At 46.8% G+C, this 15,557-nt stretch overlaps 1 protein-coding gene across 1 annotated transcript in view; it reads right to left on the bottom strand.

Annotated features, from left to right (window-relative positions):
• The window catches only part of LOC142790829 (cell adhesion molecule Dscam1-like), a 148,691-nt gene that overhangs the window by 19,055 nt on the left and 114,079 nt on the right, over positions 1-15,557 (bottom strand). The window contains exons 14-16 of the mRNA XM_075885357.1: positions 2,630-2,761; positions 2,074-2,241; positions 530-600 (exon numbers count right to left, since the gene is read on the bottom strand). Coding sequence (XP_075741472.1) covers positions 530-600; positions 2,074-2,241; positions 2,630-2,761 — 371 coding nt within the window. The remainder of the gene's footprint in view (positions 1-529; positions 601-2,073; positions 2,242-2,629; positions 2,762-15,557) is intronic.

Raw genomic sequence — 15,557 nt, 5'->3', positions numbered from 1 at the left:
CTTGACCGCCTCAGCGACGTCACGTACGTAATCTCGAGCGTCACAAGCAATGGTCGCCGCTCTAGCAAAACACAACTGACACACGTTGCGCGCCTTAAACCGTGCCACCATCAACCATCTGAGTGACTCGCCTAGAGGTCATCGTCTGCGAACCGGGAAGTGAAACGCGCTAGCGAAGATTCGACGAAGAGGAGGAAGAGACTCGACTGGCTCGCGAGCGACGCTGTGGATCCTTCGCTGAGCTACACCTCTGCATTACTCATCTTGTAAATAAACGCGTTTCATCGTCACAATATGCTGGTTCTCATTATAATTGCAAAAATACAGCTAATTCATGTTTACGGTGCAGATTATTCTGCGACACTGTTGGCAGTTTCATTTCAATCAGTAGTCACAATAATCTCAAATTGCTAATGCGACAAATTAGGGTTGCAGCAGTGAACTAATGCGGTGCTATTCACGTGTACTCGTTATCGAAATGCATTAAAACTGCGTCTCCAAGTAAACGATGTCGTTGTTGATCACTTACCTTCCAGGAAACTTTGAGAGATTGAGAACCCGTTGTGTGCACTGTGAGTGATAATGGCGCACCTGATGGAGCTGCGAATGAAAAAGAAAGAACATGTAGCAGATAGTGTGATACTGATCTTATGAGAGAATCAGTTTGCAACACTAAGACACGGCCGAATTTCATCTTATGCAAAACTACTAAATGATTCTGCTCAGATTAAGCGTATAGTGATCAACAATGTAAGCCAGGCACTTTTTTCATTTTGAGAGGGCCCAGTTTTTTTGGTATTCTCCGTTCATATCACTAAAAGCAGTAATAATACGGGCATATTAAAGGGAGTGCTTCAAAATGTTATTTCTGACTCAAAACTTTGTGTCAAATTCTACGGTTTAGCTGTAGTTCTGCACGAGCATGAATAGGGTGGTGCATATAATCTTCATGGAATGGATCCCCTTTGGTAGAATCTAGTTGAGCTAAGAAAAACGCTGTGTAATGATAAGTACCATGATTGCGTAAATAGCTGTACATCAGTACTAAAGGCAACCATAATTTGAAAAATATTTTTTGAGCCAAAATCGCTCATAAAAGCAAAATCCTAGTAACCAGCGGCTCTCCTATTCACTGTCCAGCCCAGTAATGGCACAAAAACCCGAACAAAAAAAATTCCCGAATTCGAGACCAATTTATTTTTCAATGTATAGGCGCAACTATTGCATACTGGTAGAAATAACAAATGCATCAGCCTTTCTTACTTGCCCATGACATATCTACAGAGCCACGAATTATCTAAGTAATTCATAATAACAATTTCATTAGGCATATTCAATGAACTACACTTTTACAACACCTGGATAAATGAATCAAATAATCTGTCATTAACTCCTCCAACAATTGAGTGAAAAGTGGGGTTTCCTTCTCGTCTACACTACCTAAGCCCGTAATCATAACCACAAGCCTGGCAGCGCTGACTGTAAGGCCAAGGCCTATCCTATATTGAGCAAATCAAATCAGTGGTGTGCTCACCATGGCCACGTTATGCCCGCAAGCTTCTTCATCTCGTGTATCCAGCTAGCTTTGTTTCTTCTTTGCGCACGCGCTATCTAACCCGCACGTGCTGTATGTTTAAAACCACTTGCACCCTTACAATGCAGATTACAAACGCCAGCTGCCATCTGTAATCATCATATGCCCAACAGTAACTACTAGTAGTCACTGTTGGGCATGTGATGACCTCTCACTTCTACCAATATTTCATTTTATATACAAATCACATGACTAAAAAAGAAATCAGTTGATCACGAAAGACATCCAAGCGAGACAACGAAGTCGATCGGCTGCGTCATACACGGCAAAGTCATCGACATGCAAGTCAGGAAAAATGTACCTCTCGAATAACTGAAATGTGCAGAATTTGAATTCCAGCGTAGTTACGCTAAGTGAAATATTCTTTTGATAGCACTGGCCAAGGTGGGAAGTGGAAGCTAACTTTAGTCATTAGTGAATTATGGCCGAAAACGGAACACTGCTCATACTGACAAAGAAGGTAATCTGGAAGCACTTGCCTTCTTCAAGGGTGGTGACCACCACCTGGTTGCTGTGCTCTCCTGGTCCAAGTGCATTTTCGGCAGAGACACGAATGGCGTACTTGGTGACAGGTTGAAGCTCCCGAACAGTGCTTTGTGTATCAGAACCAAGGATGACTAGGACGGAGACGGGTCCATTCCAGGGGTCTTGACGAGAAAATAGATTGCAGAAAGAAGCGCCCTAAATCTTCTGCTCTCTAGTTAGGGACCAGTGCGAGAGAGACATAAATTTCCTGCGCTTGCAATAAAGTGAATTTTCCTCAGCCTAAACGCAATCTCTGTCATTTGTAAGTAAGCTGGGAGAAATATACTCGCACAAGTTCTAGTAATTTACGTGTAAGGATCTCGAAGTATTCATGAGGCACGTGTATTGGAGTATTGAAGATTATTTTGGCATGATGCTGTTCTTCAACTGACACATTAATCTTGGGGTGGGAGTGGTGTTCTTACATTTTATATAAACTGTGGCCAACCAGTTAAAGTCAACTTAGCGACATGGAACTAGCTCCACAGCTCTTGGTAATTCATTCCTCACCATTGAGGAGCTTGTAGTTGAGCATGTAGCGAGTGATGGGGCTGTTGCCATTGTACGGAGTCTGCCACTGCACTGTCGCAGAGCGACTAGTGCAATTGGTCACTTGAACTCCAATTGGAGGATCGGGTGGCTCTGAAAAAAAAGGCAACACGTTACAGTGAATTTTCACTCCGTCAAAATGGGTGTCAAGAAAGTAAGTCAATGCTAGCTTCTTGCGAATTATTCGTACGTCTCTTTAGCCTAACGAGCATGTACGTTTGAAGCAACCTTTTTACCATCGCTGTGTGTTGTGGTTCACATTGCACACTAGTTGAAACGTTGGTAGTATTGGCTTGAGATCATCATTTAGAGCGAAAAAGCAACAGCGATGTAACTTCTCTACCAAGTGATAACAAATTCACAGAGAAGAAAGCCTGACCACTTTTGTCACTTCCTTCTGTCACATATTTCACAAATTGAAGAACCACTTATACTACGAGGCACGTCCCCTTTTTTCTATATGGTCTACAGGGGTTAAAAAAGGAGAGTTGTACCACCTGTCTCTGACTTTTAGCTAAACACCCACAGACGCAAAAAAAAACATCAACGGTCGTCATCAGTTGGCAAAATTACTTCTGAGTCAGCTCAATAAGATTCCGTTTGATCCGTTATCCTGCACCTAAGTTAGCCTGGGTAAATAATATTTCGTGAGTTTGAGTTTACGTCAGTTCGCCTGAGAACAGTGAGTCTAAGTCTGCATATGTTCACATGCGAGTAATTTCGCCGAGATTGAATATTAGCGAGCCTTAAGCGGAAAACGTATTTCTTGGGCTGAACTACCTGTGAAAAAAGGCGCGAAAATATTAACTTCTCTCGACAGACCATTGCCATATCAAGGTGGGAATGTCTGTTGATGGTTCGGCATACCACGATATCAAAGTCAGTGACCTTAACATCTCTTCGTAGCCATTGATTTACATTCCCAATTTTCTCTGGAACACTGTTTCACTATTATCTTATTAAGATAGCACCGCCATTTCCTAACGAGGCCGAGCATATGCTTGCTGGCAGTAATCGTACCTGGGGTCATTTCAACGCACGTAGACGCTGTGAAAATTTAGAGAACTTCATAAGGTCACTTGCGCCGTCTTTTTTTTTATCGCTTACATTTCTGAAGAGAGAGAGAGAGATAAATAAAGAGGAAAGGCAGGGAGGTTAACCAAGCTTGGCTCGGTTGGCTACCCTACACTTGGGGTGGGGGAAAGGAGAATAATAGAACGGAAAGAGACAGAAAAGAAGAGGAGTAAGAAAGAGAAGCATAAATAGTCATCTCGAGACTACACAGCACGGCCTCGCACAGTTCTTTCACAAGCGGTCATGAAGTTTGGTGGTCTTTAAAAAGTACAAGAGGGCTTTCGTGGCTTTGCGCGTATGGGAAGCCGTCGGCCAAGGTCCCAGGATCTTCTTTTCTGTAATCGGCCGTGAATCCAGCTGACAGAGCTTGGCTTCCATAATACGTCGTTCGGTCTGTATGCTGGGCAATGACATAGAATGTGCTCAAGCGTTTCCTCGCAGGCGCAGATATTGCATGCCGAAGCGCTCGCCATTCCAAGGAGACGAGAGTACGAATTTGTAAATGCCACGCCCTACCTCATGCGACACAGTAAAGTTTCAGCGCATCATGGGAGCCCGGATGGCAAACGAAGTTGCAAGTTTGGGTCGATCAAATACAGGTGCGTGTTAAAGAAACCCTGCGTATTTCATTAAAGCAGAGATATACGGCGAGCAAGTGATTGTAGTAGCCTTGCAGCGTCCGTTCTCAAGAGTGGTATGGGCGTGCGCTGGTCTTGATCATGAGCCGATGGAGCAGCTTCATCCGCGCGGTCAGTGCCGACGATTCCGCAATGACTCGGCAACCACTGAAATACAATATCGTGACCTTCCGCGAGCGCTTCGTGGTAGTCGTGCCTTATCTGATATACTGATTGTTCATGTAACCCGTGCTGCATAACAAATCGTAGTGACTGTAAGGCTGACCTGGAGTCGCAAAAGATGGCCCATTGGTTAGGTTGCTGGCGAAGAATGTACTTTACTGCACCTTGAAGTGCTGCGAGCTCTGCTGCTGTCGACGTCGTGGTGTGAGAAAACTTATACTGAAGCAACACATTTTCAGATGGAACAACCACTGCTCCTGGAATTAGTGGAGCCATCGGTGTAAACATGTATGCGGTCGAAGTACCTTTCGTCCAACAGACACAAAGTCAATTGCTTCAGGGCTAGCGTTGACATGCGTGCTTTCTTAAAGATTCCAGGAACTGATAAGCGCACGTCAGGTTGACGAAGACTCCATGGCGCAGTTGCATGATGCATCGCAAGTTTGAAGCCAGGCGGCAGTTGTCACGAGTCCCGTTAATTAGAAACACGATCGCCGGGCTAATTCCAAGGGCCGAAGTATTGGCCCCCCGAACCGCACGACGAAAGCGTGGACAATTTAGAAGTGGTCCTTTTTGGCGCGCCAGCGGACGCCGGCTGTGGCCCAAAGAACAAGTCAGAGCCGAAAGTTGATAAACACAACAGATTTATATTCTCAATAATGGCAGATCAAAAACAATACACAAGTATGCACACTCCACAATAGTTGAATACAATATGTCACCCACCAAACAACGTACTACACAGTACAATCAGCCACAATCGAAACAACAAACACAGACAACAATACGCACTATAATGCAGTCGCATGCATTGAACAACCAAGACACTTAAAGATTAAAGAGATGGAAAACCTATTCAGTCCAAAGGTCTTGGAACAAAAGTCTGGATGATATTCTTCCGAGAATCACTCACTCAAAGTCCAGCGTTGTTGTTGTTCCGCTGCCCGCGAAGTTTTTCTTCCAGGAAACCTCGCGTCTTCAATTGGCCACTCTCCAAGCTTCAACTTCTTCGCCGGAAACACGTCGGCTTCACACACGCAGCTGTTGCCACGCGTCTTCGCTTGATAGCGGTAAACACACACTCTTGCCTGTAGCTCGAGTCGTCACCCCTCAGGTGGAAATCATCTTCTTCTCCTGCTTTGTCTCTACGGACAAAACCTTCGCCGACTACACGGCGGTATACCCTACGCGCTCTGGCGCTAACTTCCGTCTTCTCCTGATCTCTCGTCTCGGCTGCTCGATTAAATACCTTCCGCGCGAGATTCCAGAAAGTTCTCATCATTTCGTCGGCGCGATGCGCAGCGAAGGCTGGGGGAAAGGTCGAGACGATACGAGGGCCATCCGCGACGGATGACTCAACCCGGCATCACCACGCCCCTTTCCATCTAGAAATTTCGAGTGCTTGCTCGGCCACCGATGTGGGGTGAGGAGGTTCGTTGGCGAACCCACGCTTCCTGGGGAGAGAGTCGCGCGCCCGGGGAGTCTGGATGTTTGTTTTCTTTTTTTTATCGTTGGCCTCGCGGCGTCTCTCCCGCGAGTTATCGCGAGAATTAGGCGGCGCGCCCTTTTTGAGCGCTCGTTTTGTGACAGAATTGTGTCCTGATGTTTTGTCACGATACCGCAGTACGAAGAATGGGGCCTCCGAGCTGTCAAACACGCTAAATGATCTGACGGTAGCCGTGATAAATGCCGAATGTGCGCTCTCAGCGTCTCGACAATGATGTGCGTTGTGACCGGTTGTTCTTGTGCAATAACAATAGTTGACACTGTCGTTGAGCATCTTGGAAGGCCAAGGCATGTCCGAAGTGCTTGGGCTTGAACGCTTTGCAGTGCACGGATGTTTGTCTAGCACGTGTTGGACAGGACAGGAAGGCTCTACCGGAGAATTCAAAGAAAGAGGGCTGTGTGCAGCTGCAACATTGAGTGCACGGATGGGCCCCATGATTTTCCGGCAACGAACTGGAATACATTCTCAATGCCAATGAGCTTTTTCTTCAGGTATGTGACATGCGGGCTCCAGGTTAGGTCACGATCTACGATGATGCCTAAGAATCTATGAGTGCTCTTATATGGGATTGATCTGCCATCGATGCACAATGAGTAGAAAGACGTCGGTTTGCGTGTAAACGCCACCGCTGCGCATTTTTCTGTGGCGATAGTCAAACCTTGCTGGCGAAGGTATGTCGATGTCATTGTTGCCGCTTTCTGTATTCTTGCGCGCACTTGAGGCCGTGTCACGCCGGACGCTCAAATGCAGATATCGTCAGCGTAGAGAGATATATAAGCCGTCTGGGGCAGCATTTCGGTGAGCCCCACGAGAACCAGGTTGAAAACTGTTGGACTCAAAACACCACCTTGTGGCACCCCACGACTTGTGAAATACTTATATGTAGACCCATCTTCAGTTAAAACGAACATGGATCTCTTTGTGAGGTAGCTTTTTACCCATCAAAAGACACGACCTCCAAGTTCAGCTGCTTCAAGAGCATTGAGAACAGCCTCGTGGGTCACGTTGTCATAGGCACCCTTCACGTCTAAAAACAGAGCTACCGACAGCTGCTTCTGAGCTTTCTGATGCTGAACAGAGGTCACTAAGTCAATAACGATATCAACTGAGGACCGACCTCGTCGAAAACCAGCCATAGCATCAGGATAGATGTTATAATGTTCCAGGTACCATTCCATGCGTGTAAGCAGCATCCTTTCCATGACCTTGCCAACACAGCTTGCTAGTGATATAGGCCGGTATGATGCCAAATCGAATGGAGACTTTCCGGGCTTCAGCAAAGGCACCAGGCGACTACACTTCCACTCATCAGGCACCATTCCATCATGCCAAGACCTATTGAAAATGTCCAGGAGACAGCGCTGTGCTTTCGGGCCTAGGTGACGTAGGACAGTATAGGTCTTTCCATCCGGACCTGGGGACGATGAGCGTCTGCATGTGTTCAATGCCGCATGAAGTTCTTCCATGGTGAATGCAATCTCCATTTGCTGATCTCGTGCGACTGGAACATCCTGTGGCAATAGATCGATCGGTATAGAGATGTCGCCGGCGATCTTTGCACAAAATTCCCCAAAAACACCAAGCTGTGAGCGACGTTGATGTAGCGCCAGAGCGACAAAGGGGTGACGCTGTTGCGGATGCGAGTGAATACCTCGAAGAGTCCTCCATACGGGAGACAAGGGCTTTCGAGGGTCTAGCGAGTCACGAAAATTCTTCCATTGTTGTTCATGAAGTATGTGCATACGACGCTGGATTTTTTTCTGAATGCGTTGGATTCTCTGAGGTCAGAGATAGATTTCAAGCGTCTGTATCGTCTTTCGGCACGTCGGCAGACCGCTCGCAGTTGTTTCAACTCTTGGTCGAGTGCCGTGCGTCTCGATTCTTTCGAACATATCTTCGTGGAAGTCTTCGTTGCACAACTAATTACTTCTTCAATGGATTCCGATGGTTCGTGCATGCACTTGCTCTCCACTGATATCTGAAACTCTTGCCAGTCAATAAGTCTTGAATGTCCAGGGGAAGGAGAATCGTCCAAACCTTTTACTGTCGCGTACGTGGGGATATGGTCGCTGCCATGTGTTTCAGTATCTGTGAACTATTGGACTTTCGTGACAATGCTATGCGACACTAATGTCAAGTCCAGGCAACTGCTGTAAGTTACTCCTCGGAGATAAGTAGGGCTGCCATCGTTCAGCACCAGAGGCCCGTGCTCTGATGCGAGATCAACTAGGTCCATGCCTTTTCGATTTGTCCTGATGCTTCCCCACAATGGATGATGGGTGTTGAAGTCACCCATCAATATCCAAGGTGCTGGAATCGTTGCAAATATATCATTCAATATCTGATCTAGTCTAGTTGATCTAGTCGACCTGACGGCGTTATATATGAGCCTATCAGCGTAAACGACAACCTCTTCTTTTTAACATAGAGACACACGTAGTGATTTCCATTGTGAGACTCTACTCTTCGGAGAACGTGAGTTCTTTACGGATGTACACAGCAACTTGACTTCGCTCAATGCACGATGAAGAAACGAATGATTCATAGCCCGACATACGAGGTATTTTTGAAAAATGCGGTTCACAAATGGTGATGATGGGAAACTTATTTTCGAAATTGAATTGTCTGAACTCAGGCATTCTTGGCTGAAGACCTCTTGCGTTCCACTGAATTATGGAAGCACGCTTAACTTTTTCTCGGAAAGGCTGATGCGGTCTATGGTGCGCCATCTTGTTACTGAAGTCCGGCAAGAGCTGGTTCTAGTGTGTCCAAGATTTGCAGCGCGCATTTAGCGGCAGGGATCTGTAGACTATCCAATAGAGTGCGAATAACACTCATGAACGACCTCAATACAGAAAAGACTTGTACCTCTTGGGCGGACAGACTGCCAGCTGGGGGCATATTCGTTTTTGACTGTCGATATTGTGGTTCCGTAGACACGTGTACCCGCGGTAAAGTGGGCCAGTCAGAGCCGGATGTTCTCTGTAGCGCCACAGTGTCTTCCGGCACCTCTGGACGTACCCCACCTGGTGGCGGGGGCGGGGGAGGTCTCTTTGGTCGTGTCGGCGGTGGTGGTGGCGGTGGCGGCGTTAGTGAAGGCACCTTCGGCACAGGACTGCTTTTTCTTTTCTTCGAGCACCGCCGTCGCCAAGAACGCCATCGTTGAACAACCGTTACTGCTTCCTTTCGTGAGGATCCGTCTTTAACCATTTGTCTCAATATGCTCCTCCCTTTCTTCAGTACTGGGCAGCCTTTCGACGAGGTCTCATGGTTCCCGTTGCAGTTGTTGCATTTTACGAGAGTTGCTTGGCAAGCCTCGGCTTTGTGGGGTCCGGCACAACGTGGGCATGCTTGCTTGTTGTTGCACACAGCACTAACATGACCCAGTTTTAGACAGTTGTGGCACTGTAGTGGTCTTGGGATGTATGGTCTGACAACGTGACGAAAATGACCAACCTTTACATGTGATGGGATGCAATCACCTCTGAAGATCACCTTGATGCAACGGGATTTGCGAAGTCCGCATACTTGCAATATGTCCGTTGCCCCAGTAGCTGGCTTTATCAGAAGAGGAAGGTCTGCGTTTGGTATGGAAACATCAACGTCATAAATGACGCCTGTCGCCGTGTCCCTATCCTGCGGAATGTAAGTTCTGAGATAGATGCCTCCAAGCTCCATGACAGTTCGCAGGGTATGTAGCGCAGCCAGGTGCTCAACATGTATGGCCAAGATATTCTTTCGTGGGTTGAGCCTAATATCCTTTATCTCGTTAGGCACGATAGCGTCGAGACGCGCTGATATCACTTGCCTGTTCATGTTCTTCAGGTTGATCGAAGAGTCGACAGGAACAAAAAGTACGGTATGGCGTTCAGAACTGCATGCCGCCTTCACGGTAGAGACGCTAGCTGGCGAAGACGCGCCGACCATTCTTCTTTTAGCTTTACGCTTCACTGCAGGAATGAAATCATCGTCGCTGTCTTCACTACTCACCGTGTACAGTTCATTGCTGTCACTGGTGCTGTCGTCCACCCGGCTGTTGCGCTTCCTTGAGGTTGACGTCGAAGGTGACGCTAAGTCCGGATTGCGTACGGTGGGGCCTGGATCCATCGCTGCCCGCAGGAGAGCGAGGATCGTCGGACAGAGCGTTAATTCACACAAAAATCACCAAGCGAAATAGACAGCGTTCGGCAGAAATACACTTCGTCGTCGTCCCTTGCCTATGTGTCTACATCTGAAACTTGCCTTTGCACTTATGACGGCAATGTGTTCGGCCCGTCATCGTGCAAAGCTGAGTACTGTCACCGTTGTTCAGGCAGCGATGGTGGCTCAGCAGTCTTTATCGCCTCAAATCACTGTCACACCTGCCATTAAGCTTTTCTTTAGGCATCACACATAGCTAATCAATGCGGACTGATTTAGATAGTTTGTTTTTAAACAATAAGAACGTTTTTTTCTGGGGGTATTTACCGTTCATCTTTTTCGAACTTGGGAGAATTCATTACTCAACTAGACATCACTTTTCGCTCATTATTATCTTAAAGCAAGGGCGTTTTTATATTTCAAGACAGCAACTTCAACTTGCTGAACACTGATAATTGTGCGTACACAGAATATTGTGACAATGCAACGCGTTTATTTACACTATGGAATGATAGCGAGAGGTACATCTCCGAGCAAAAAAAATAGGAGACCGAGCTGCCACGTGCTAGTACCGCTTTGACCTCGTCCTCTTCACGCATCCATTGAGATTGCTTCATTGCCTCCTTCACAGATGATGTCCGGTCGACGGGTCAGTAAGAAATTCGATCGTGAAAAGGCTTGAGGCGTGGGCGTGTGTCAGCTGTGTTTTGCCAGAGTGCCGACCATTGCTTGTAAGGCCAGAGATGATGTATGTAACGGCACGGAGGCGATAAAGAATTACAAATCGTCTAGAGTAGCAGACCAAATATCTTTGGTAGAAACCACGTTTGCAGACAGGTGTCCACAACCACACAAGGTCACCTTTTGTGAAAAAAACGAAGTGATGGTGGGCGTAGTACCGGGTCTTGGAGCGCTGTTGAGATACAATGGCTCAGAGGCGCGCGATGCGACGGGCTTTTCAGCGCGGTATAGTGACTCGGCAACCGACGTGTCCACATCTAGCGTAGAAGGCAAAATGGTGTCGAGATAACTGCGAGGAGAGCGGGCGTAGAGCATAAAAAGGGCGAGCATCTTTTTTCGTGCTTCGCGGTGTTGTATGCGCATGTGATTAGGGCAATGCCTCATCCCAGTTTTTGTACTTGGCATCAACATAACTTGGCAACATGCTCATCAGCGTCCTGTTGGTCCACTCTATATATCAGGCCACTCGTAAGTGGGTGATACAGACCCGCCTGTTGGAATTGGCTGGCAAACAGGCGTACGATCTCTTCACTGACGTCAGCGAAGAACTGACGTTTTCGGTCGCTAATGGTGACTAGTGGAGGGCGATGACGTAGATATGGCAAAACATGAACTGCGACACGTGAAAGTGTGTTCCAGTAGGTATTGCCAGTTTCTGCGCAGTGCGTCACGTGGTCAAGGCATATGGTAACCCATAGATTTGGAGTGGCTGAACGCGGAAAGGGACCTAGAAGGGTGACACCCGCGATCTCGAAGGGATGTTGGCAGCTTGGGCTAGTTGGTATGGCATGACGATAGTTATAGCGCGAGAACAAAACGACGACACAGAGACAAGAAGGACACAAAAGCGCTCGTGTCTTTCGTGTCCTCCTTGTCTCTGTGTCGTCGTTTTGTTCTCGAAGGGAGAGCTGGAAGGTGGTACGGAATGAAGGAGACCACGTGACGTAGTAGTGGGACGCTTGTGACTTTGACATTGTTCGCAACTTCCTACGTGTTTTCCGAGTCGCATCGCATCTGGCGCCAGTAAAACCTTCAATGAATGCGATGAAACGTTCTGGCGGAACTTATGTGTCCACTTGTTGCGTCGTCATGGCCGAACAAAATTTTGGGGACGTATAGTGCGTGGAACTACCAGAAGCAGACGGGCACCTGGGCTGGAATAATTCTTCGTGCAAAGAACTGCGTCGCGAACGACAAAAGCGCTTGTCTTGGCGGGTTCATTCACGGAGGCAAACAGGTAAGTGAAGCAACGGTCCTCGTACTGTGCTGCCCGAAAAGTCGCGAGGTCAGCGAAATGAGAGTCTACAGCAGTGATAAAACGATCAAATTTGTCAGATTCACACTCCGTTGTTGGTGGAGGAAACCTTAACAGGCAGTCAGCATCTACATGCCATGACAGTTACCGGTCTTGTGGCAGACAGTGAAGTGAAATTCTTGTAAACGTTGGGCCCTTCATGCAAGTCGACCACAGGGATCGCGTAGGCCTACCAATCAGCAAAGGGAGTGATGATCTGTGTTGACTGAAAAGTGACGACCGTAGATGTTGGGTTCAAACTTGTGTACGGCGAAAACGAGGGCGGCCAACCAGTTCTATAATTGTATAATTACGCTCTGACTGGCTCAGGGACAGCCTTACATAGGCAACGTTCTGTTCAGCATTGCCATGGCGTTGAATGAGCACCGCGCTGAAACCAACTTCACTGGCATTTGTGTGCATTTCCGTGGAAGCATAGGAATCAAAATGGCATAGTATAGGCCCTGAAGTGAGGCCCAGAAGAGTGGCCCGGAAGTTGCTTAACTGCTGGCTCACAATTTGGTGTCCAGTGCAAAGCGACGTCCTTGTGCAGCAATTCAGTCTGTGACTTGGCTTTTTTAGCAAAATTATGCACAAAGCGTCGAAAACAGGAGCATAGGTTCAGAAAGTTTCGCAACTCCCGGAGACACTACGGCTGCTTGAAGTTGCTGATGGCGTCAACTTTCGAGGGACCCGGCCTAACTGCAGCTTTGTGCACACAGTGTCCTAAAATCACTGTTGCACATTTTTTTAGCTAAGTGTCAAGACAGCTTTCTCTAAATATGTTAGAATAAGTTTGAGGCGATGATCATGTTCCCCAGAAGTTCATTTGGAGATAAGCAAGTCATCCAGGTAACATAAACAAATTTACCATTTATGGCTTCGCAAGACATAATCTAGACGGCGTTCAAATGTTTCGGCGCCACTACACAATGCATACAACATAACATTGAAATACAAAAAATCGTCTGGCGCCACAAGAGCCGCCTTTTCTTTAGAAGTCGTATTCATAAGAATCTTTCAATACCTGGATCGCAAGTCTACCCAAGAAAAATCGGAAGCTGAATGCGGGCAGTCGATCACGTCATCAAAGCGAGCGAGTGAATACATGTACTACTTGGTTATGCAGTTGAGCCATCGATAATCAACACACAACCTTCAGCACTCATCCATTTTTTTCAACATAACAGGCGCATTCCAGGAACTTGACGATTCTTGAGTGACACCGGTGATTAGCATTCCACTAACATGTTCTGCAATAACCTTGCGCTCCGATGCGGCAACGTGAGAAGGCTTAAGTCAGAGAGGATGACCAGATCTAGCATCAATCTTGTGACGGGCGCGCGTGTTCTGTATCTCATACCTATGCATATTGTGAGAAATCAAATGCTTTAGCATGCCTCTCCAGTAGTGCAACCAGTGCTCTGCGCTTCTTCAAGCAAATGGACTTGGTAGCCATTTTCTAAAATTCAGCTTCCATGCTGGTAGTTTCATGCTGGTAGCTTCCATGCTGGCAGGATCGCTTAAGGCTCCAACGTAGGTACGGCTCTGTTTTTAAATATGGCAAAGCGCATACTGACGGTAGTGCAATTCACTCGTGTAAGCTGTTTATCACCCAGAGTTGAGCCTTCTTGCCCACGAGAGATACAAGGCGGAGTGGTACAATTATTTTTTTTTGAAACATGTTGCGGACAACGGCTCAATCACAATATCATGTAAAGTCGAACTCAAGTCTGCTTCCGAAGCGGTAACTTTGCCGTGGAACACGCCGACATCTTAAGCTACAGTGAGGTTACCTTTCTCTTAATCACGCTTCTGGGCGGGAGTCAACAACGGAACTTTGCCAGCTCCACAATTAACTGTCGTACGATACTCTCTCAAATAGTCTACGCTAATGATAACTATTGTGCGTTGATTGAACTAGTACTGTGAGTTCCGCCTTGAACGTTTTACCGGCAACACTGAGAGACAATGTGCAGATCCCGACTGGACGCAAGAACGGGCCCCTCATTGCCCCAGAGGTGCAAGGTTTATTCTAACAAAATGTAGCATTGCGGTCAAGTCGTTGCTTAAGAATTAAACTCGTCACGGAAGCACTTGCGCCAGCATCTATCAATGCCATCGTAGTACACGAACCATATTTTGAAGCATAAAAAAACACTGGAAGCATACATTGGTGAAAAGCGGTACGTCCAGCTACCTCACCTCCTTCAGCCGCGCCGGCTAGTTTGACGGCGGTGGAAATGAAAGTCGTAACCAGCGTGATGGAGATGGCGACCTAGGCGGATGCGTGGTGGGCGAAAAATATCTAACAATAGACTGACGTGAGACAACTGGCTGACGGAATTCCAGCCATTGGTTCGGCTTAACCTTGGTAGGGGCTGAGCCATGCTTCAATGTTATCGTCAGGTTTCCCAGTGAAGGTGCTTGGCTCTCGGTAGTGGAAAGACGGTGCCCGTATGCACGGCTGCTGAATGTCTCGGTCCTAGTTCATCTCTTGACGTAGTGGTGGCAAGCCCGCTCGTCGACAGCTGCGGCGAAGCTCGTACTGCTGTGGTTTCGTTGATAGTAGACGGTTGCCCTTCGGTTCTTCTTGGCAGTAGCTGGCTTTCCCCGCACCTTCCACTACAACTGTGACGATGGAATGCGTTTATATGCACTACCGAATGACTGCGAGAGCTACAGCTTTGAGCCAACAAACAGATTTTGTAACTCCAGAAAAAGTCGCAGGAAATTATCTAGTGACAAAAACATTAAAACTGTGTCAAGTTCTAGATGACTTCCTAATGGCAGCTTTTATAAGTCGATTATTACGTTGTTCTTCCTTGCAGTAAGTGATACATAAAGGTCTTGAGAATTACCCCGAAAGGGTTGCTTACGATATTAGTAATTTTTTTCGAAATGTTCACTCAACAAAATAGCTGTTCTCACTGCAATCCACAACGTTCTTACAGTTTTTTTCTTCAACCCGTGAGGGCTGATGACAAGTCTACACCAATCAAAAGTCTGAAAGAAACAAACCGTGGTATAAAGAAAGGCTCAGCATGCCACCTAAAACTTGTAGTAAATGTTCTTTCTTAACCTTTTGTTTAATTATAGACCTTGAAGTCAAGCGTGGAATTTTTCCTACTTTAGTAAATCTACCCTAATTTCTTCCAACTGTTAAAGAAAAGGTGATAAACACTCTGTCTGCTATCTGTAGCCCCATTTGTAGTTTTTACCGGAGTAAAGTCATCGAAAAAGTATTTATAAGTAAGCTAAACAAGCATCTGAATAAATTTAGCCAATTGAAGCCCTGTCAATTTGGCTTTCGCGCTGAATGTCCTACTTAAC

This window comes from Rhipicephalus microplus, chromosome 2 (genome assembly GCF_043290135.1).
Source record: "Rhipicephalus microplus isolate Deutch F79 chromosome 2, USDA_Rmic, whole genome shotgun sequence".
NCBI classification, from domain to species: Eukaryota; Metazoa; Arthropoda; class Arachnida; order Ixodida; family Ixodidae; genus Rhipicephalus; species Rhipicephalus microplus.
Note: the sequence above shows the minus strand (reverse complement) of the source record. Positions and strands in the feature narration are given on the sequence as shown.